Source organism: Castanea sativa, chromosome 7 (assembly GCF_040712315.1).
Source record: "Castanea sativa cultivar Marrone di Chiusa Pesio chromosome 7, ASM4071231v1".
In the NCBI taxonomy this organism is placed as follows: Eukaryota; Viridiplantae; Streptophyta; class Magnoliopsida; order Fagales; family Fagaceae; genus Castanea; species Castanea sativa.
The window spans coordinates 20,043,647-20,067,418 of record NC_134019.1 but is presented as its reverse complement, the minus strand read 5'-3'; the positions used below and the strand labels follow the sequence as shown (position 1 = coordinate 20,067,418).

Here is a 23,772-nt window from a genome sequence, read left to right as displayed (position 1 = left end):
AAAAAAAAAACAAAAACAGAAAAAGAAGAAGAAGAAAACAAAAAAGAAAGCAGTGGGAGCAAATTAATATTATGAATTATGATATCACTTTTCTCAAGTTGGTGCAAGAATCTGGGTTGCAAAATCATAGGAAGCTCGTAGAAGTCTTATTGCAAGCAAGATTGACTTGAAAACATTTTTAGACCTCAAGGGTTAAACCAAAGTGTACTCAAAAGCACCATTCTTGATAAAGAAATGTTGCGGAAAATATGTAATACTAGCAATCACGCAAAGATAAACAAAACCTATTGCAGAATTGTGAATCAATTTATCAATAGCATGACTTGCCATTAGTCTCAACCCTACACTCGACCTTTTCCAACACCCTCTACTTTATTTTCCATTGTAACAAATTGACCCTTGATTCATCCATAAAAATGATTAAGCATCCAAAATCTATCGCATACACATGCAGACTCTCTTAGAATCAGCTGGTAGAAACAAATTGGCACTCTTCTTGATCTCTTCACTCCACTTCAAATTCATTTAGGAAAAGGCAGCCTGCAAGACATAGAAAGATGCACTAAGGCAAAGAGTTTCTCTACAGTAGCAGTATGCATTTCTTGCCATGCAGTCAATGATGATGGTTAAGTTGCTACAGAAACGGACAAATTGCTCGATGATGAGTTGCAAGTGACAGCACCCTGTGGTAGCAACCATTAATTTCACCACCAAATTTATCTTTCAGTACCACATAAACCCATTAGAACTGTAAATTAGAATATAGTACATATTGTAATACTAAATCCAGAGAAATAATTAAACCTAAGAACAAATTTATCAGTTTGGTCAAGTTCCTCTATTGAAACTAAAACTATATGCCGTAAGATCCCTAAATATTGAGGTTTGATGTAAATATCCTTTGATTGAATCCTGAATATTATTTAATACTTCATCCAGACAACTCAAAATTTTTAAGGATTTTACAAACTTACCCCAACTTGAGAGATATGTCTGAATTGTCATTGTCTTGAGGATTAGATGAACTGCAAATATTGGTGATTGACTCAGATGACTGACTTTGTTCAAGTACATGTGTTTGAGTACTAAGCAGATTCTCCATCTGTTGAAGAGACATTTTTTATAACTGAGATAGAAAGAGAGGAGGAAGAATTTTTTTCTATAAAAAAAAAAGACCTATTACCTCTTTTAATCGTTGGTTTTCTTCCATCAGTTGGGCTCCCTGCATTAAAAGAATAAGATGAATAAAGAGACATTACTAAGACTTCTTAGCCTTAAATACAAAATATAATTTAATTAATATGGTATATTCACCTAACTTCTTATATAAGAAATCGATGCGTTATGAATTGATATAGGTCAGGTGATAGGATAAACAATATAACATTCAGTTCTGAATTTATGCTGATAATGATTTCAACTAGATATTCAATGGTGCTTGTTACTTGTTGTTAGCCATGTGAACTTTTCCTTTCTCTACCCATTGAGCTAGCCAATGCACACAAAGACTACTATTTTTATGAACTTGCACCAACTTGCATTAACATTATGACAAAGTTTTACAGCTGACATTTGCTAAAGATATGGATTTAGGGTTTAAGCTTATTACATTATAGTAGTCCTAATTGTACACGGTACTAACTATATTACTGCTATCCTAGGGTTAACACAGAGTTAGTCTACTACACATTCCCTTATATAAGTACACTATGATACACAAAATTCAATAATAAATATATAATTGTTTAAAAATTTCTACTGTTCACGTAGGCCTCTAAGACAAAACCAGCTTAATACCTTGTGTTCTTTCAACTTCTCTTAGTTTCTTCTTTCCACCTAATATTTCAATATTTTACCATGATATTATTATGGAGCGGATCATCACTAAAGTACGAAACTGTTATACATTGAAACCATATGAACTTTAGCTCAAGGGCACTGATCTGTTCGGGAAATGTCTTGCAAACATTATAATAATTGTATGAAATGTCCTGCAAAGATTTAAAGTTTGGAACCTGACCTTTTGCTGAAGGGCAGTGATCTCTCCCAAAAATCTTTCACCCTGCAAGACAAAAGTTTCTTATATTAAGAGAAAGTACATAAATTTCAACACTCCATTATGATGCTGGCAAACAGAGATAAAAAAAGAGAGACAAGCCTTTGTTTCTGTAACACGGCTCAGGCCTACTTCAAGCTCTTTCTCTAGTTTCTGTAATTCTTCTATATCCATTCCAGGAAGCTCTTCTCCCCTAATCTTCCTGTGTTAGGTGTGAACATATCTCAACATTAATTTATTGTGGTATGTATATGTCTTTACAGTAACAAGATGATAGTGATGGAGCTATAATACCTCAGTTCATGTGTCTTCTCCTCAATTTCCTTGCTCAACATGGCGTAGGAGGTACCGTTATCAAGCTAATATAAACAACATGCCGTTCATGAAGACATGATGTGTTACTTAGCACTTACAATATAACAATGGTTCTAAAATATGTCAGGGTCATTCTGGGAGTGCAACAAGTAGTCTTCTAAGTTGTTTAAAACCAAAATACCTAGCTTTTCTTATGGCGGAAGGATTTTCAATAAAATGAAAATTTCATGAGAAAGTGGATAAAGAAATAATCCAGAGTTATGTTTCCTTCTAATAATGATAAAATTACCTGCATTAACTTTAAGATGAAAACATTGGAAAAAACTTTGAGAGGGATATATCATTTTTATCATTTATGGTAAGTTTAAGTTATGACCAAGATCTACACTACTTTTCAGGTAAATTCTTTCATTTAGGAAGTCATTTAATTATTTTATAATTTTTGGTATTTATGGTATGTGCTTTACTGTAAACAAGTTGATAGCAATGACTATAAGATGTGAGCACTTTTTATATTAGAGAAATGCTATATCCACAACATTTTCAAAACAAATCCTAGATGGTAGGTTGTGATTGGTTATTACGGGCGAGCAAAAAGTAATTTAAGTTGTGAATTCAAATTAGAACTAATAATAACTTACCACCTATGATTTGTTGTAAAAGTATTGTAAAAATATTATGGACGTAAAACTTCTTTTTATATTATCAATTAATGGTTCTAAAATATGTAAGCAGTTCCTATCCTGCCTTCAATAAGATATTTTTAGGGTTGCCGAAATATTAGGGTCTTCATTCTGGGAGTGCCACAAGATGATGGAAATCAAGATCAATTGAATGAGAACTTGAACTAGAATTGCATTAAAATTAAGAATTAAAGCTGGAATTACAGTGAAACTGGAGAAACAAGTTTCTGTCCAGGTCTGAAACTAAATTATATTCACATCAAAAACTGCTTGTACTTTTACATAGCTAGCCTATTTATAATCTTTAACTATTAGAAAATAAAGTAGCTAATAGTTACATAAGTCAAAGCTGTAATTAAAGAGGATACATGGCAGATATGAGAAGTCAAAATAAGGGGTTGCTGGCTGTCCTAAGAGGTCAGAAAGGTTGGCTGGCTGTTTGGCTTGTAAAGGGTGGCTATTTGTCAGTCCTAATGGTAGAGGGGGCGGTTGGTTGGCTAGCCTAAGGATAGAGAGTGGCTGCATCATACTCCCCTCCATAAAGGAAACTTGCCCTCAAGTTTCAGTTGGAAAATAAGGCTTCAAATGCTTCACATTGAAGGCATTAGAAATGTTTAAGTGAGGGGGTAGTTGGACTGTGTAGGCATTGTCATTGATTTTAGTCAATACTTTGCATGGACCTACTTTCCTTGCTCCCAACTTGGAATAGGAGCCGTGGAGACACCTTTCTTTAGTCAAAATCACCCATACAAGGTCCCCTTCCTTGAAAATTAGTCTCCTTCAGTGAATATCAGCAACAACCTTGTAGTTTGCATTGGAATGTTCAATTCTCTCCTTGACTTGTGCATGGACAGATTGTATAAAATCTGTCATTTCTGTTTCTTACATTCACCTTCTTAGAAAGTGGCAAGGGTGCCAAATCTAAGACACTCAAAGGTTTATTCCCATACACAACTTCAAAAGGAGATGTGTTAATAGTCCGATTAAGAGAAGAGTTGTAAGCAAATTCAGCCAAGGGAAGGATACTTTCCAAATTCCTGGGATTTTCTCCAATCAAGCATCTCAAGAGATTTCCAAGACTTCGGTTGACAACTTCAGTTTGACCATCCGTTTGAGGGTGGAATGAAGTGCTAAAGCTCAATTCAGTTCCTATCTTGCGCCATAGAGTTCGCCAAAAATGAGCAAGAAATTTAGCATCCTTGTCGGAAACAATAGATAGGGGTACACCATAAAGCTTGTAGACTTCTTTGAAAAATAAAGCAGCCACATTGGAAGCATCCGAAGTCTTCTTGCATGGGATGAAGTGAGCCATCTTAGAGAAACGATCCACTACCACCATGATTGAATCACTCTTTCGTTGTGTAGGTGGAAGGCCAAGAAAAAAATCCATACTAATATATTCCCATGGTTTATTAGGCACTGGAAGGGGTAAATATAGACTTGCATTAGTGGTTGTACCCTTTCCTTTTTGATAAACTTGGCACCTTTGAACATGCCGCTCAACATCTTTAGTCATTTCTGGCCAAAAATAGTCTTGTTTAAGGAATTCTAGGGTCTTTGATTTGCCAAAATGCCCCAAATTATGTTGTTCAACAATCATCAACTCCCTTAGAGAACATTTAGGCACACATAATTTCAGCCCTTTGAAAAGAAATCCATCCTTCAACCAAAAGTTAGACTTGGTAGGTTGCTGTCCCTGCTGTAATTGTTGTTATAGATCACCAAAATGTGGGTCATCTTGATAATTCTCCTTGAAAGCTTCAAAACCAACAACCTTAGCCTGCATTTCCACCAAGAAATTAGTCCTCCTACTCAACCCATCAGCCACTTTGTTGAGAATTCCTGACTGATGTTTCAATGAGAAAGTGAATTGCTGCAAAAAGCTTACCCATTTAGCATGCCTCTTATTCACATTAGATTGGCTATTGAGATATTTCAAAGCCTCATGATCGGTGTGTAGAATAAACTCCTTGTAGGCCAAATAGTAACTCCAATGCTTGATGGCTTGAACAATAGCATAGACTTCCTTGTCATAGGTAGAATACATAAGTTTTGCTTCATTCAACTTCTCACTAAAGAATGCTATGGGTTGCCTTTCTTGGCTAAGGACACCCCCAATTCCCACTCTTGACGCATCACAATTAAGCTCAAACATCTTGTCAAAATTGGGCAAGGCAAGGATAGGAGCTTCAGCTAACTTCCTCTTCAAAAGTTGGAAGCTTTCTTGGGCTTCATTAGTCCAAACAAAGGACTTTCGTTTGAGACAATTGGTGAGAGGTGCTGCAATGGTGCTAAAATTGCTAATAAACCTTCTATAAAAGGTAGCAAGACCATGGAAACTCCTCACCTCATGCACACTAGAAGGTGTAGGCCAATCAACAATTGTCTTAACCTTGTTTTCATCCATGAACACTCCTTTGGAAGACACAACATACCCCAAGAACACCACTTGATCCATCCCAAACCTACACTTTTTCATGTTACCATAAAACTTTTCTCTCCTCAAAATGTCAAGCACAAGCTGTAATGTACCAAGTGATCCTCCAAACAACGGCTATACACCAAAATATCATCAAAATACACAACAACACAAACCCCCAATAGTGGTTGCAACATTTGTGTCATCACTCTCATGAAAGTGCTAGGTGTATTTGTCAAACCAAATGGCATAACATGCCATTCAAATAATCCATGATGTGTCTTGAAGGCCGTCTTCCATTCATCTCTTGAGCAAATTCTAATTTGATGATACTCACTTCACAAATCAATCTTGAAAAACAGCTTTGCACCCACCAAGCAATCTAGCATGTCATCCAATCTAGGAATTGGAAAACGATACTTGATTGTGATCTTGTTGATAGCTCTACTATCCACACCCATCCTCCAAGAGCCATCCTTCTTAGGAGTCAAGAGAGCGGGTCCCGCACATGGGCTAATACTAGCCCGAATGTAGCCTCTATCAAGAAGCTCTTGAACTTGTTTTTGCAACTCTTCCTTCTCCTTTGGAGCCATACGATATGTTGCCTTATTTGGAAGGGGTGCACCCAGTACCAAATCAATGGCATGTTGAATGTCTCGCATAGGAGGTAACTCATGGGGAAAACATCACCATATTGTTGTAATAACTCAGTGACAGCACTAGGAACATCAGGTCCAGCCATTGTGTTGACTGGAATTAATGCCAAAATGTAGCCACTATCTTGACTTTCTTGAATGAAGCTTTTAGAAGCGAGTAAAGAGGTTGTAGAGGATATGGCACACATCCATTGATACTACATCACACCAAACTACATCAAAATATTTTTTCCGGATAGAAAATGGCACCAAGCAACGCTTCGTTACTTTCACCTCATTACCCTTCTTGAACCAAGAAAGTTTGTAGGGATGTGGGTGATCTTGAGTGGCAAGCCTCAACTTATCAACCACCTCCTGAGAGACCACGTTTTCACAACTTCCCCCCATCAATGATCATACTACAAACTCTTCCTCCACTGCTACAAGTTGTATAAAAAATATTGGTTCTCAACCAATCTTCTTCGGAATTGAATTTAGGAGCAAGAAGAGTCTTTCTCATCACAAGTGTCAAGCCCTCTTCTTCTTCAAAATCACCACCAACCTCATTTGAAGGTTGATCAAAGATGGGTTCTCCATCTTCATGTTCAAGCTCTTTTACTTCCTCCAACATAAGAGCCTTCTTCCTACAATCCGAAGATCGATGCCCCGGCTTTCCACACCTGAAACATCTGAAAGTACCCACCTATTGCTGTCTACCCCCGCTAACAGTGACTATTTAGGACTGTTTTGGGGCTATAATAGCAGATTTAGAACCTGCAGGGTTGCTGTTCAACCCCAGAAGTTTCTCCTCTCCCATTTGTACTTGAATTCCCAACCTTATATTGGCTAGAAATCCCCTGCCCAGACTTGGAACCCCACTATCCAGACCTTAAAGCTAGCCTAGTTTGTTGCTTCTCTACCAGTAAAGCCCGGTTGTAGGCTTATGACACGTTCCACAATGATTGAAGACTAAGGACACTTTGGATGGATGGCTTCAATCCACTCAAGTACCTTGCAATAATTTGTTCTTCACTTTCATTCAAATCTACCCTTACTACAAGTTGGTGAAACACCTTTGTATACTCCTCTACACTTCCCTCTTGCTTAAGGTTGTGTAGGTCTTTGTAGAGTGATTGGGTGTAGTTGAAAGGAAGAAATTTCTCACAGAGCTTTTTCTTCATCTTCTCCCAACTCTTGATCTTGACTTTACCACTTCTTTGGCGAGAAATTTGCAATTGTTCCCACCAAGCAGAAGCTCTCCCTTTAAGGCGAATAGTGACTAGCTTCACTTTCTTTTCATCTATAACTTCATAATAATCAAACATCCTTTCAACGATGTTAAGCCAATCTACAAAGTCTTCTGGTTTGAGACTCCCTTGAAATTCTGGAATTTCAACCTTGAAGTTGTAGTCAAGCCTTGGCTCATTTCTTTCCACATAAGGCCTACCCCTAGGAGGAGCTCCAAAAGGGTTCTCAAAATGAGAATGAGAGTCATCGGACTCATCGGTAGTCTCATGAGGAGGCTGCATACGTTGCACCACCTCTGTAAGTGCCACAACTTGTCTCCTTAATTCAGCAATCGTGTCTTTTCTCTCTATGTTTTGATTCCGTCCAACATTCATCCCCACCGGAGGGTTAGCTTCAACTCCTTCCCCAACATCCATTTGATTCCCCCTTATTCCACCTCTCCTTCCTCTCCTTCTTTGAGCCATTAGAAGCTTCACAATCTTTGAAAAAAAATTGTAAATAGAAGTAACAGCACAAGTGATCAAATCTGTGATATTTGCAACAGCCATAGATTTGATTGTCATATGGAACCTAGATCTAAATTCTAGGATCTTGAATGGAGGGAGAAAAAAAAAAGAAACACAAGGAAATCTACTCAAATGATCAAAGTGGTAGGGAAAAAAGACCAGATCTATGGTCTGATACCAAAAGATGGAAATCAAGATCAATTGATTGAGAACTTGAACTAGAATTGCATTGAAATTAAGAATTAAAGCTGGAATTACAATGAAACTGGTGAAACAAGTTTCTGTCTAGGTCTGAAAATAAATTATGTTCACATCAAAAACTGATTGTACTTTTACATAGCTAGCCTATTTATAATTTTTAACTATTAGGAAATAAAGTAGGTAATAGTTACATAAGTCAAAGTTGTAATTAAAGAGGATACATGGCAGATATGATAAGTCAAAATAAGGGGCTGCTGGCTGTCCTAAGAGGTCAAAAAGGTTAGCTGGCTGTTTGGCTTGTAGAGGGTGGCTGGTTGTCAGTCCTAATGGTAGAGGGGGGGTTGGTTGGTTGGTTGGTTGGCCTAAGGATAGAGAGTGGCTGCATCACAAGAAGTCAAAAATAATACCTAGCTTTTCTTATGGTGGTACAATTTCCAATAAAACATAAGTCTCAAAATTTCCATGAAAATTTCATGAGCTATCAGATTAAGAAATAATCATGTCATGTTTCCTTATGACAATGATAAAATTACGTGCATCAACGTTAAAAGAAAGACATTGAAAATAAGAATATTAATATGGATAGATGAAAATGCATGTAAACATAAAATTTAAAATAAGGAAATTTGCTTGAAGTTAGGGGTGGCCTTGTTGATGAAGTTAGAAGTGGTCATATTTAGAAGAGAGCAATTAATGCACCAGTAGAAAGTTAATTCAAGTTGAGGTAATGAAAAAGGGTAGAGGAAGACAACAACCAAAAAAAAAAAACAACAACAACATTAGTTGAAGTAATTAAAAGGACTTGTCAAGTAAGGAAGTAATGAACACTATGAATTCAGATAGAATAGAATGGAGGAAAAATATATATGGCTAAATAAACTATTGAGAATCCATAATTGACCTTAAAATTTTTTGGGATTAAGACTTCATTGCTATTGTATGGTAATTTAAAGTTATGGCCATGACCTATGCCACTTTTTGGACAAATTCCCTCATTTAGGCATTCATTTAGTAATTTTTGCTATTTATGGTAAGGTTTTTAAAAAAAAAATTATTTATAACTTTCAATTTAGAATTCAAAATAAGATCTCATTTGTTTTGGGATGTCTCTTAAGGTTTGTAGGATTTGATTTTGTAAATTTTCTAATTTTGATCTTTTTGGTGATTTTTCATATTTCTAGCCTCATTTTTTGCTTAACACAAATTAGGGTGTTTTATGGTCTACTAGCCTCCGTATGATTTCCTTTCCTATTTACATGCATAGTAGCCTCCAAGGTAATTCAGAATTTCATTTATATAAATTTAAAATGTTTTTTCTCCTTTCCTTTTGATGGACTTCAAATTTCTCCTCATGAATTAAAGGAACCTCTTATGGATTCAAGAGTTATTATCTCAAAGTAGGCGTAATCTGTTTCTTATGACTTTCTATCTCACTTATTTACCAACTAAAAAACTTTAAAACATCATACCTGTAGCTCAAGAGACAATTGGTCCATTTTGCCAAGATTCTCGGGATGTAGATTATGCCTTTCAATTACCTGCTGCATACTTCATACAACATAAGGATAGCACATTCAATTCTTTTATCTCTCTCTCATTTTAATAAAATGAAATTGCGAACGAACTTATTAACTACTAGTATGTATTTTTGATTCACATCTAAGGATATAAAACTTGAGTTGGTGATTGAAGAATTAATTATTATCTCATGTTGGCATATCTGTCATTGTCTGCTGGCCAATTGTGTTTTCCCAATTAAAATGTGAAGCACAAGTGATATTTATATTGATTGACACATACTATGTGCAAACTTCTAATTTGGTCAAACTATAAAAGGTGAACATCTATATGAACTCTTAAATTATTTATATTGATTGACACAAGGGGTACAGTATGATGCAAGAAACATTAAAATTATCTAAGATTTTATATTTGAATGTAAATTTTTTTTTCTTACTTTAAATTTTAAATTGAGCTTTATTTTTGAGGGTTTTAGGTGATTTGACTAGGCATTTTTCTATACTAGTGTAATCCCTAGACCTTATTGAACTAGTGCTCTTGTAATTGTGAAGGACAATACAATTTGAATTAGAATAATTTGATGATTTGAGAATGATGATTTTCTCTTTGTTTGGTAGTGATGCCAAATACCCTTAGGTGGTGATGCCTAGGGCTTGCAAGTAGATTTTTGGAGGTGGAGCCTAAAGTTTGTCCCGTTTATCCTTTTATTCCTATTTTATTATACATCAACTTGGTATCAGAACATCTGATCCCCTCCACTCAATTCAAATCAGTACAAAAAGAAAAAAAAATCCACCCATTAGCCCAATTTTCGAAAGAAGTCAGATTAGCATTAAACCTAGAAGCGATCAAGTTCTTTAGCTTTTAGCAACAAGTAAAGTTTCAGTCTTTGTATTTTGTGGCTAAAACTGACTTCCTTTGGTAGAGACTTTGAGGAGCAGCTTACGGAGGATGTGAAAATCCTCCTTAACTCTTATTCCTCCATTGATAACCTCCTCGCTCTTATTAGCAAATATGGATCAAGCACTATCCAAATCAATGCAAGATGCACTTTTACCCTCAATGAAGGCATTGGTCACTAATGAACTTTTCAGTTGCATCTTGCATTGTTGAGATTACAAGGATAACAACACTAGATGCCCCATATGATGATGAGCAAATGATGGAAATATTTCAGCTGATTGTAGCAACATTTGAAAATTTGTATATTTGTCTCATGTGCCCAATTGTTACTATACGAAGGAGGATTTAATTCTTGACACTGTTGCAAAGGTCCGGTCATGCTTGGTGATGCTAGACCTTGAGTGTGATGCATTGATTGTTGAGATGCTTCAAATTTTCTTTAAAATAATTAGGTCCATCTATTCACTTGTTGTATTTTCAGCCATGGAAACAATTATGTCTCTAGACACATATAAAGAAATTTTCTTGATTCTTCTCAGTCCACTTTTAGCTAGTGGAAGAAAGGAAATTCAAAAAGTTTCATCTACTTTGTAAAAATTGGGGGAGCAAGTAATCACTAAGATTAATACCTAACTAGACAAAATAATGATATCCACTTAAAAACTACCCAACAAGCTTGAGGGTAAAGCTTTACACAAGAGAGATAGTAGCGTTGAGGCACCAAAAATTGGTTATGCAAAGGAGATGCACGTGCCAACAACTATCCAGCTTGTACATCCTCAACCATGTGTAGTAGACCAAATTCAAGTTGTTGGTGAGTCAATACTTGATGAGGCGAAAGTTCAGCAAGAGAAGAAAATTTTTGAGGGTGCGCATGATGTGTAGTGAAATTCACCGATGAAGTGGAGAAAGTGGATACTATGGCAATTCAAGATAAGATTGTGTTGATTTTAAACATTGATTTTCTCATTTCCAAAGAGTATCATGATGTGATGGAATGCAAAGCTTTGTTATTGTACGTGCTCCCAGATGTGGTTCCTATATTGTGGCAAGCGTTTGCATGCTAGAGTTATAATCCTTCTCTTCTTCAAAACTCAAGGTCGAGTTTTTTTCAAACATGAAAGTTGATAGAGGGAGCATTAAAACCATCTAAGATTTTATTTCTAAATGTGGAAATAATTTCGTTTTCGACTTTGAATTTTGAATTTAGTTTAAGGGATTTGATTAGGCATTTTCCATATTGGTGTAATACCTAAACCCAATTAAACTAGTATTTTTGTAGTCGTGAAAGGTAGTACTATTTGAATAAGAATAATTTGATAATTTGAGAATGATGGCTTTCTCTTTTCTCTTTGTTTGGTAGTGAATGGTGATGTCTAGTGCTTGCAGGCAAATTCAAGGTGGTGAAGCCTAGTATTTGTCTTGTTAATTCTATTATTCTTATTTTCCTACTGTGTTTTACATCATATTAATTTCTTACTTATTTAGTAATTAAATTTATAATTTTTTCAGGCATCAAATAAAATTACTTAGACCTTTGGATTTGGTTCAAGCTATTGCATTAAAATGTTACATAATTACTGCTTGCAGGATAAATATCATAGAGTAAATACTGTTTTAGTTTTGGAAATTTTAAAGATTGAAATGATACTCTAAAATTCAAAGTAAGACTTCACAAGACTTGTGGTATTAGTTTTCCATGACAGTTCATGAAACCCTACAAAATCCTAGACATCTAAGTACGCACTTCTTGTTATTTAAATTAATGTTGCTAAAATTTTTATCATTAACTACATTGAAATTCCTTTTGAAAATGCTTTATCAGGTTAATTGCAATTCTTAACAACCACAATCAAAGACAAGTTGATAAGTCCCACTACTGCACTGTAAAGAGCACAATTATGATGGAAAAGACCATGTTATTATCATGATCCTAATTAATGTGACTAGAAGATCAATACTGAAACTAACATAGTACTTATCAAATTTGAAAGAAATCTGGTTAATTGACTAAGTTATGCTACTTATTTTCACTGTGGTTTAATTAGTAATTAGAGATTCTCATTCAAAGCCAAGTCACTGATCATGACATCACTTGTTGGCTTGCTAATGCTAGTCTTGCCCATCAGATATCTTCACAGCTAGGTTATTCCAACATTTGATCATGTTCATCATTCCAGTCATGGAATTACCATCAATTGAAACTTAAGTGGTTCTCCTGTCTGTCTTTAGTCCTTGATTAAGAATTATGTAACTAGCCTTGCTTAGATGGTAAAGTCCCTAATATTTAGGAACATGTAAATGTAATTCTTTTTTTCTTTTTTTTTTAAAACGAGAAAACACTTTTGTCCTCTCTTGATGTTACCATTTTCCTATCTGTAATGCTTGTTAGAATGGTAAAATTCTGTGTCACCTTTGATATGATACTAGGGGTAAGATCTCCAATTTGCCAGTTTGTGGTTTTGTATCACTGAATGGTAGTTTTAGTTCATTTTAAGTACCGTATCACAAAACGCTAAACTAGAGTACTCTATATCTTTTCCTATGATGTCCTACATAGGTCTTGTTTTGAACATACACAGCTACAGTATCCCATTGAGATTTCAAGCATACATACCATGCTCGTGATCATATATTTTCTATGAGATCCTGACTTGTCCACTGCTTGTGCATTTTGGGTTACGCATGTGAGTGAAGTCTTACATTGAATAAAGATTAGAAAAATGAGCAGTTAATATAACATAATTGAGCATATACACATTGGGTTTAGGCCTTTTGGATTAAAGTGTGTCTCTATATGTTATATTAATTACTCAAGGATGCTCCGCAAAGTGTTTATTTTCCCAACAAGTGGTATTAGAGTCCATAGTAGTGTGCGGCGAAGGTGGTGAGGTGTTCATAGTCCCTACCTAGTAGGGATAAAGAAAGCCTAAACAATCCACACATAAGGATCTAGGAGAGGAGAAAAAAAGGCCAAGAAAGGGATATTTCTAATGGTGCTAAATAATGGTATGGCGTGAGGTTCCCAAGGACATGGATTTGCATGTGGGGTTGACACGTGGTTCCCATGGATGGCGTATGAGAGGCCCATGGATGACGCGTTGATGAAGTAATAAGCCCATTAGGCAAGGGGGAGTGAGTAAGACTTGTTCATGACCCATAGAGAGGTCTTGAAGCCCATAGAGAGGCAGCGACTCACACACGAGGGGGAGATTGTTGGGTTACATGCGTGAGCGAAGTCCTACATTGAATAAAGATTAGAAGGATGAGTAGTTAATATAATATAATTGAGCACATACCCATTGAGCTTAGGTCTTTTGGGTTAAAGTGTGCTTCTATACGTTATATTAATTACTCAAGGAAACTCCCTAAGGTGTTTATTTCCCCAACAGTACAGCCTCATTTCAAAGAATTTGGTTATGTACTCTCCGTATAAATACATGCTTCATCCATATCCTAGAACTTTCTTTTTGAAGTCTTAAATTGCAACCTTTGAAGGAGGGTTTGGCTTGGTTAGCTTAAGAAGGGTTTGACCTTGGAGGAGAGAGACATTTAACCACACTATCCAACCAAGGAGGAAAAGGTTATTCCTAACAAGCTCACAATAACATGAAAAAGATAAAAGGTGACACTAAAAAATGGCATCATTTTTGTAAGGTTGAATTTATTCAATTATGTGTTGGTTTTATTCCGTGACAAATTTTCTTGTAATTTAGCAATTAGATACCCTATATTTAGGTGGGATTTATGTAAGGGTTGTGTGTGAGAGAGTGTAAAGAAAAACTCAAGATGTGTGCAATTCAAAGGAGTCTCATGACTGGATCTCGCGATTAGTAAGTCGCCAGAATGGCACATGTGTGAAGCATGCAGGTGAGCTAAAGGGTCACAATAGTTGAAGCACTACAGAACAAAACTTCTAGTCTAGCCATGCAGTTAGCTCGCGACTCAGACTCGAGACTTGTTCCAATCGCGAGGTTAAGTCGCTAGAATGCCTTGTTTGATGAAAACTGACTTTTCGCATTCCTCATACACACTATAAATATGTTTATACCCACGAAATGTTGAGAGTTTCTAGAGAGAATTTTGAGAGAGAAACCCTAGAGAAAACCAAGATTGACTTATCTACAATTTTTATCATTTGATTCTCCAAATTCCTCTACTCTCACCCTCTCCATTGACATATTCTTGAGAGATACATTTGCCAAATCCTTATCTCACTATACTCACATTAGTGAGGAGGCATTTTGGTGCTTGGGAAACGGTTCAGAGAAGACCAATTCATTTGGTTGATACAACGGGCTTATTACTGGATCCGGTAAGTTAGAGAAGACAAGGTTCGGCCTAACCCTATTGGAGCAAGAAGCTTGGAGGGCTTAGGTGCACTGGGTTGATTAAGCTTGGAGGATCTTATGCTATTCATCCCAACTTCATTCTCTAGTGGATTATTGACCGTTTGGAGGGCGGCAAAGAGGTTTTTCGCCGAATACTTCGGTTTCCTCTTCAATAACACATCGTCGTGTTATCTTTATGTTTACATCTCTTTTTCCTTTCTTTTTACCTTTTAATTGCTGCTGTGTTTGTAATTAATTATGGTTTAGAGTGTGTTACCAATTTGGTTATAGCTTATATTTCATATTCCGCACATATACTGTTTGATTATAAGCTTGCGTTGGTATTTTTGTAATTGGGAGTCTAAACGTTCATTGGTGTTTTATACGCTATTTTAACTTTCAATTTTAATGGGGATAAGCAAAGGTTCAAGCATGGACATTTGAAATTGAAAAAAGTTGGAACTCAATGAAAATAAGGTGACTTCTCTCTTTCCTAAAAGAAGGTGACTACTCTCTTTCCCAAGAGCAATTGCCAAAATACTGGGTTGTACATGCCATTTCCAATTCCTAAGGCTCTGGGAAGATGTCTCTATGAATATTGTTGTGGGTTTTCCAAAGACGAAAAGGATTATAGCAAGAGTCTAGATGCTTATCATGTGACTGATTTTTTCCTTTGAGAGATTGTAAAACTTCATTGTATTTTAAAGACTATGTCATTAAATCAAAAAACTTAAACTTCAAAATCCATTTTGGGCACAACCTTTAGTTGATGCTCGCAACTAACCTTCAACATAGTTCAACTTGTCATCCTCAGATTGATCAGGCATAGGTTGCTAATCAAAGTTTAAGTGATATTCTGACAGTTATCCTTCTAACTCAAGTTGAATTGCATACAATCGGTTTGCTAGCCAAACTACCAATTATAGTCCATTGAAAGTTGTGTATAGTCAAAATCCTATTACCCTTCGAAACAAAAATCCTATTACCCTTCGAAACAAAAATCCTATTAATGCTATTGACATGAAATTACTGCTTACTACTAATCATTGTAGTGGAGATAATGAGGAAAGAGTTAAGTATATAAAATTGCTACTCATAATTTTAGTGGAGACATTGAGGACAGAGTAAAATATATAAAGAAGTTGCATGAAAATGTTCAAGACTGATTTCTCAAACAAATTCAAATGTACCTAAAAAGTAAGCCAACAAACATAGAAAACCAGCAACTTGTAAGGAAGGTTATTTGGAGTGGATTCATCTTTAGGAGAATGCTTTCTAGTCGGATATCTTGCTAACTTTTGCCTAGAGTTGATAGTCCTTTCAAGGTACTTCAATACAAACCATATAAAGTCTAGTGAATAGGTCTTGTTAGCTGTTTTAAAAATATTTGGTTAAACCTTTACTTTGTATATTTTGTCTTGAAATGTAAGTTATTTTTTATACATGGAGAGTTGTTCCAAGTAAATCCTGTTTATGTCCTAGATCATGCATGAAATTAAAAGAGAGTAATTGAAAATTGGCCTTTGGCTTTTCTTATATCTCTTTGCAGCAAACCTTCTGCCTAAGAAAATGTTTGTAGACAACTTATCCGAAAATACCTAACAACACAGGATAAACAAAGTCCTTCCTGCTCATTGTTTACCAAAAAACTTGCGTCATTGATAAAATTTACCCATATGAACAATCAATACCCAAAACTATTTTTTCAGTAAACAATCAAATAAATATCCAAATTTTTCATAAGATTTAATGAATGAAGGGGAAACTTTAAGACTGTGAACCAAATCTTCTAGATGTATTATTTTTCCTTCTATATGGGTATTAAGCAATGGAAATTCTAAAATGGAGTTTAAAGTTAATTCTATTTCCCCAAATTCAAGTGAACAATACTAACAAATTATTTTTTGTTTTTTATTTTTTATTTTTATTTGAGAACCTAACAAACTAAATTTTCTTACTCCCTATGTTGTACGTTACATGACAGGTAATGCAAACATTAGAATGTGATGGAGCACCCTTATATGATATATCATGCCAATTTACAAAATAATGGAGCACCCCTGTCTGATTTCATATAAGATGACTTGAAATTTATGTGGCACAGAAAATTTAATTTGATTTCAAGCAAAAAATAATAATTTTATTTTATCAGTAAACCCTAAAAGACTCTTAAAAATAATAATAATTAAAGCCAAAATAAAATTAAAATGAAATTAAAAAAATAGAGATTACTTTCATTGGGACATCCTTTCAAGTATGATGTTTAGGCACATCCAATACTTTCATTAGGACATCCTTTCAAGTATGATGTTTAGGCATATCTAATGCTATTAATATAGGCTCTTAAAATTGTGGGTAATTTTTTTTTTCTTTTAAATAGTAAAAGAAACCCTAGGACGGATATGAAAATACCCAAAAACCCTAATCTGCACTAATCGCATAATTAGGTGGCAAAATAGTGATTTTTGCCAAAAATAGCAAAATTTAGATAATTGTGGAAATTGAAAATACTCTCTAAGAAACGTCCCAAAACGAACAAGACCTTATTCTAACTTTTAAACTAAAAGTAATTAAGGAAAAACAAATATTACTATAAATACCAAAAACGCTATTTTCAGGGCCTTAACAAAGAAATTTTGCCTAAATTTAGGCGACGCTCATGACACCTATCATGAATCTGGATTAGAATGTCATTTCCCTTCTATCTGCCAAATTTAATGCAATTCCGACATTGTTGCCCTTATGGTCTCTACTGGCACCCCCTTTGATCTTGTGCTGTGACTTCCAGTACTCCTGCTGCTCCAAAAAGGCATGTGTAGTCTGTTTAGCATCACTAGAGGATATCTTATTTCTTTTGAAAAGCCAAACAATTGTAAATATGAAGTTTGGTGTGATATTGTTGTCATGGATGTTAGTTGTAAAGTTGTTATTTACAACTATTTTGTATTGACTTTAATTCTGTGCCAAATTTGATTGTAATCTTATTCAATCATGCTTACCTTGTATTTTATGTGGAATTTCATTGTATGGGTTGTGTGTGAGAAAGAGTGTGAAGACTCAAGCTTTTATTGAAGACCAAATGAATTTTGCAAGAAGTTTCACAAGAAGTCTTCTCACGAAATGAGCTGTGTGCAGAGCGCAAGACTGGAATGCAAAGAGTCATGACAGCTGGTTTTCGTGAGTAATTCGCGGGTAAGGCCTTCCCGCGAAATACCTATGAAACGTTCTGTTTTGCTATTTTGGCATATCTGCTCTACTACCTTGGCAATATGATAAGCATGCTATCCACGATGGCCATAGAAATACATATACCTTTAAAATTAGAAAGTTTGAATGTCCTTTTGCCAACTAAGAATGAAAGAGCTCCTAAATCTTTCAAAGAGGAGGACAATAATTTTCTTATATTTCCAATTGTAATATAAGATAAAAGTATTGAGGTGGTGTGCATGTTGGTGGCTAAAGAAAAAAAGGAAGCTTGTTAGTGTACTGTATAGCCTACCTAACAAAGTGCACTATTGAATCAATCTTAAGGAGCATGAAGAATTGAATAGGCAAGTTACGACTCCTTGTGTAGTATCGACCTTACTCATGCCAAAGGAGGATGCCACTTGATAGATCTGCATTAATAGCCATACCTTGAACCAAATTATTATTAAATTATATGGTCATATTCCAAGAATTGATGACTAAAACCATATTGAAGAACGAGAGAATGCCTAAAGAACTTTAGATTGAAGCTATTGATTATGCAATCTATTTGGGAGCATAGCATATCCACATGTACTAGATCAAGAGAGGTCTAAGCTAGATAACAAGAGCAAAAATTATGTCTTCATTAGCTACGATCCAAGCTCTAAAGGCTATAAGCTTAAAAATCCGAACACTGGAAAATTAATTGTCAATCGAGATGTGGAATTTGATGAAGAAGGTATGTGAGATTGGAGTACCCAAGAAGAAGAGGAAGAGCATTTGAATAAAGTTCAAGAAGAGCTTGATGCTCCACCTCCATCACCAAAATCTCCCATTTATGAAAGTCCATCCTCGTAATCATCGCTAAAAGGAAGTGATCAAGAAGAATGAGAAGTCTACAGGATTTCTATGATTTAACAGAGAATATAGATGATCTAATGCTCTTTAATCTGTTCGCTAATTGTGAACCTACAAGAATTAAAGAAGTTGTGCAAGATAAGAAATGGATGAAGAGATCAAGGTAATAAAGAAGAATGATAAATGCAGGTATCTTGATTGTTTGTTTGTATATAAATGATTTGATTTTTATAAGAAACAATCCAAGTAAGTTTGAGGTCTTCAAGAAAGCAATGACTAAGGAGTTTGAAATGACAGATATTTGGCTTATGAAGCAAATGGAAGATGTGATATTCATTTCCCAAGAAGGATATGCTAAGGAAATGTTAGGAACCTGTTGGTTCCTAAAGGGGATGCATGGGAAGTGTTTGAAAATGGATGTGAATTGTAGGTGAATTGACTTAAAGGCATAGAAATATTAAGAGCCCAAGGGAAAGCAATAAGGAAGAGTTAAGTGCTTACAATTCACATCCATTTTCATACATGGCTTTATCATAACCCATGGCTTTATCGTTTTGATTACTAATTAAGAATGTGTTCTCACCGACTGTGTGATTATAGTGTTACATGTGCCAATAGCTCTAACTAACGTTATCCTAAATCCCAACATGTGTAACTAACTAACTAACTAACTCTATCCTATCTTGGGACTAACTTTTAATTGAATGGATGGAACTTCAAGAAGTACTAGGATATTACAACAGATATGAGATTCCTAACATTCCCCTCCCTTTCAAAATTGCCCACAAGTTGTTGTTATGGTTGGCATCATCATCAAAGGAAATCTTCCAATGGACTAGTACCTTAGTGACATCTTGATCACCATATTCATACGCTTCTCTTTGACTAGTGGTCTCATGTACTTTCAAAATCCACTTAAATTCTTGAGCCTTCAATGGTTCTTCAATCTTCAAAGTTTTATTGTTTTTTTAGACCTTGGAATGTTCTTGGATCCCCGAGCCCTCATTTGATTCTTGAATCATTGGAATTGTTGGCTCTTGCATCTTTGGTTATTGAATCACTGGCACTTGGATTTCTGATTCTTGAATCGTGAACTCTTGAGTGGCAACCTTTATTGGTGCATTAAGAATCGGTTTTGAGTCCTCTGGCATGAAATTCATGGGCTTTTGCATCTTGGATTCTTGGGTGATAATCTCCTTTGATGCATCAAGGATTGGTGTTCAAAACCTGTTTTGTAGCGCATATGAAATCCACCCAATTTGTGCATAATCCTAATGCCTGCACATCTTGAAAATTTTACCACGCCTCTCCTTACATGTAATAAGAGGCAATGATAAACATGAGATGTGGTGGCATGTTTTCTAGAACAAAGAATTCATAGAGCTTGAGAAGCCGCCAAAAAGGATCTCCATTTTTGAATGTAAACTCAATGAAAGCTTGATGAGTTGCAACAGATTTGGTCATTTCAAGATCAAGAGCTTTGATACCATTTGTTAGGACCTTAATGGTTCCTACGGGAGATGGGTGGGAAGTGTATGGAAATGGATACAAAATGCAGGCAAGTTTACTTAATTCGAGGTATCTCTCTCCACAAAGAAATATTAAGAGAGAAAGGAAATGCACTAAGCAAGAAATTGGTTTGTTTTTTAAAATGTTACAGATTAAGGTAACATGCATGTATTTATAAAATCCAAGCTCTTATCTTGTTGGCCACACATGGCTTAATCCTATTGGCTTATTAATATAACATGTGCTCTCACCAATTAACCCATATGATTATAGTGTTACATATGCCAAGAACTCTTATTAACTCTGTTCTAATCCCAACATGTGTAACTAACTAACTAACTCAATCCTATCTTGGGACTAAGTACTAATTGAAGGGATGGAACTATAAGAAGTATTAGGATATTAGAACAAATATGAGATTCCTAACATGAGATCCTCAAGAAATTTTAGACGTCAAATTACAAACTAGTAAGTACTCTTGTGGAATGTGGAGTGAAGTTGTCAAAGCATGACAATAGAGAGAGAGAGAGTAAATCAAACATTCTTCAAGAGTTTGGTTGGAAGTCTGAGTTAGCTAATATGCACAAGACCAAACATTCTCTTTGGTGTTGGATTTCTTAGTCGCAACATAGAAGTACCAACTATGAACCAAGAGAATTCTTCGCTATATGAAAGGTACACTAGATTTTGGACTATTGTATTCACCATCTAAAGAGTTTAAACTTGTTGGCTACAGCAACAGTGATTAGGCTAGGGGCACCAATAATAGAAAGAGTAATAGTGGGTTTGTACTCTATATGGATGATATTGCATTTGCATGGACATCCAAGAAGCAACCAATTGTGACTGTATGTTGCTACTATCTCTAGTGTTTGCCATGCAATTTGGCTTAGAAATTTGTTGAAGGAGTTGCAAATGTTACAAGCAAAAGCTATGAAGATATTTGTGGACGATAAGTTAACGCTAGCTCTTATAAAGAACCTAGTCTTCCATTGCCAAATCAAGCACATGGATGCCTAGTATCATTTTATTTGAGGATGTTTTGCTAGAAATGAAATTGCACTTGAGTTTGTGAAGTCACATGATTAGGGTGCAGATATCTTCACCAAGCCACTAAACTATGACACCTTCTACAAGATGCGAGCCTAATTTCTGGTGATCAAAAATTAAGTTTAAGAGGAGATGGTGAAAGTTAAGCTTAATTTATGTTATGAAAATCTATTTTATTTATGAAAATGAGTTAGTTGAAGAGTTAAAGATACATTAAATAACGACGCAAGTTTACGTAATGAATGTATAGAGATTTTTTTTTTTGGAGTTATATAATAAACACAAGGAAAGTTATGGTTGGACATGGAGTATACCTCATGCATCCGTCAATTTTTTAAAAGTGTGAAAAAAGAGAAATACAATTATTTAAGAGTTTTCTTACTCTTCCTCCTCCCCCCCCCCCCCCCGGGGTGTGTGTGTGTGTGTGAGAATCACTTTCTTTGAGTGGTGCATGAGTGTTTGAGAGTGCAGGTGGGGAAAGACCCACCAATGTTTTTCCAAAAACCCTAACTAGTTTATTGAAAATCCATAACCAATCCTTAAATTTTGAGAATAAGACTTAGTTATTTTTGAGGATCCATAACCTATTCTAAACTTTAGAGTAAGGCTTAGTTATTTTTGTTGTTGTCGTAATTCTTGTAATGCTTATATATTTCATGTAGAGTAAAGTAATTTGTTTCATTTTTCTCAATCAAGACTACTTGAAAATTTCAATTTGTATATTGCACACTCTGAACTTTCATCATACACTTGCAATGTAAGCCTAATGGTGTTATTTGCTAGTGGAAGAACACTACAATTAAGTAGATTTAACATGTACATATGTGATATTACTATAGAAGATAGGAAGAGAATTTATTTGACGAGATCAGAGCTCACTTTTGTGTTGGAATCTTTAGCATTAGATTTTATGTATACATAACCAAAAGTGTTTCAATTGATATATGTTACTCTAAACAAAAAATTATAATCTCTAATGTCGCTCCTAAGCTAGAGTCATATAATTTCATTGAGATTTGCATGGTAGTTTATGAAGAAATTCTTACAGTAATGCTGTGAATAGATTAGTCAGGATAAAAAAAGTGGATTTAATCAGGTAGAAGTGCAAAAGTACACAGACCATCAGGCATTAAAGGAAGAGTTCTTTTTTTTCTTTTTTTTTTGTGGAGAAAACAAACATTAAAGGCATAGTTGAAGCGGCTAATTGAAGTTTTAAAATAAGCAAGTGCAACTCTAAAACTCAGGGTAAATAAAACATTAGATTATAAGCTAAATAATAGGGAATAATTAGCAATATTCAAAGCCAAAATAACCCGCTTATAGAACTTCAAAACAAGTAGCAGCTACATATATACGTTAAACCCTTCAAGGTAAGAATTGCAAACTGTATACTTGGTTTACCAAAAAAAACTGTTTATTTGTCTTTCTTTTTTTCTTTTTCCTGTCCCTTTTCTTTAGACAGAAACCATAAGATTTTGCAGTACTTTTTCATTTCTTCATTTGATGCTACATAGTACTACTTTATAAGTTAAGTTCTCTTTCTCATCCAAAAAATATATATATATTTTCTCTTTATTTAACGCTATATAGTACTATTTTTTAAATCACTTATTTGGTTTGTTCAGTAAAAGATCTTTATTTTGAGCAGTTGGGTCTCTCACTCTCTCTCACACGCACCTTAGAAATCATAAAATCAAAGTGAACGCATGAACAAAACGACCAATGAATGGACAATGACATATTTTTCTAAAGATAGAAAAAGGGTTTTTCTCTAGTCAAAAAAATGAGAAAATAAAAAGGGTTTTTCTATAAGTAGAAAGAAGTACAAGAGAGAAAGAGAGATTGGAACCTCGAGCTGGCGTATTCAAAGAGCTTTCCTGTAGCAGAAAAGACCATGAGACCAATTTCAGCATCGCAGAGAGTTGAGAGCTCAAAAGCTTTCTTAAAAACTCCTCTCCTCCTCTTTGAGAATGTCACCTGCCTTGCCGTCGTGTTGTCAATCTTCTTAATCTGAATTTTCCTCCTCGTCATTTTCCCTGATAATAGCTTATCAGACCCTTTACTTCAAAGTTCAAACCAAATTATTAGCCCAACCTTGTATTCCAGAAATAGAAACTATTTGCATACCAAGCTGAGAGAGAGAAAAGGAATATATATATATATATATATATATATATATATATATATATTCTTTTGATTTTTCTATGTAACGCTGGTTTTTTTTTTTTTTCTTTTTTTCTTTTTTTTTTTTTCCTGTCAGGCGCGGTGGGTTTTTCTTCTTTTCCTTCTCTTTTTTTTTAATTATTTTTTAAGAAAACACTTTTATATTATTTCTTGTGCTATTTTTG

The 23,772-nt window shown here is 35.0% G+C and overlaps 1 protein-coding gene across 2 annotated transcripts; it reads right to left on the bottom strand.

Moving 5' to 3' along the window:
* Nucleotides 1-146: 146 nt before the first annotated feature.
* On the bottom strand, nucleotides 147-23,560 carry LOC142642168 (MADS-box protein SVP-like). Of its 2 annotated transcripts, none has more exons than XM_075816524.1 (8): nucleotides 23,274-23,560; nucleotides 9,533-9,611; nucleotides 2,351-2,415; nucleotides 2,159-2,258; nucleotides 2,021-2,062; nucleotides 1,184-1,222; nucleotides 975-1,102; nucleotides 147-683 (listed from the first exon to the last, which is right to left on the bottom strand). In XM_075816524.1, exons 1-8 carry the CDS (start codon nucleotides 23,453-23,455, stop codon nucleotides 635-637), a joined length of 684 nt encoding a protein of 227 aa, XP_075672639.1. In that variant the 5' UTR covers nucleotides 23,456-23,560; the 3' UTR covers nucleotides 147-634. The 2 variants fall into 2 exon arrangements, with proteins under 2 accessions (XP_075672639.1, XP_075672640.1); XM_075816525.1 differs by having other exon boundaries at nucleotides 147-540.
* Nucleotides 23,561-23,772: the final 212 nt, after the last annotated feature.

What these genes read in the sequence shown, in the direction of transcription:
- LOC142642168 (XM_075816524.1), bottom strand. Translation starts at nt 23,455, where the DNA reads ATGACGAGGAGGAAAATTCAGATTAAGAAGATTGACAACACGACGGCA. An exon ending in TTTGAATACGCCAGCTCGAG is followed by an intron (nt 9,612 to 23,273) that starts GTTCCAATCTCT and finishes TGTTGTATGAAG; the next exon opens with TATGCAGCAGGTAATTGAAA. An exon ending in AATTGTCTCTTGAGCTACAG is followed by an intron (nt 2,416 to 9,532) that starts GTATGATGTTTT and finishes TGTTTATATTAG; the next exon opens with CTTGATAACGGTACCTCCTA.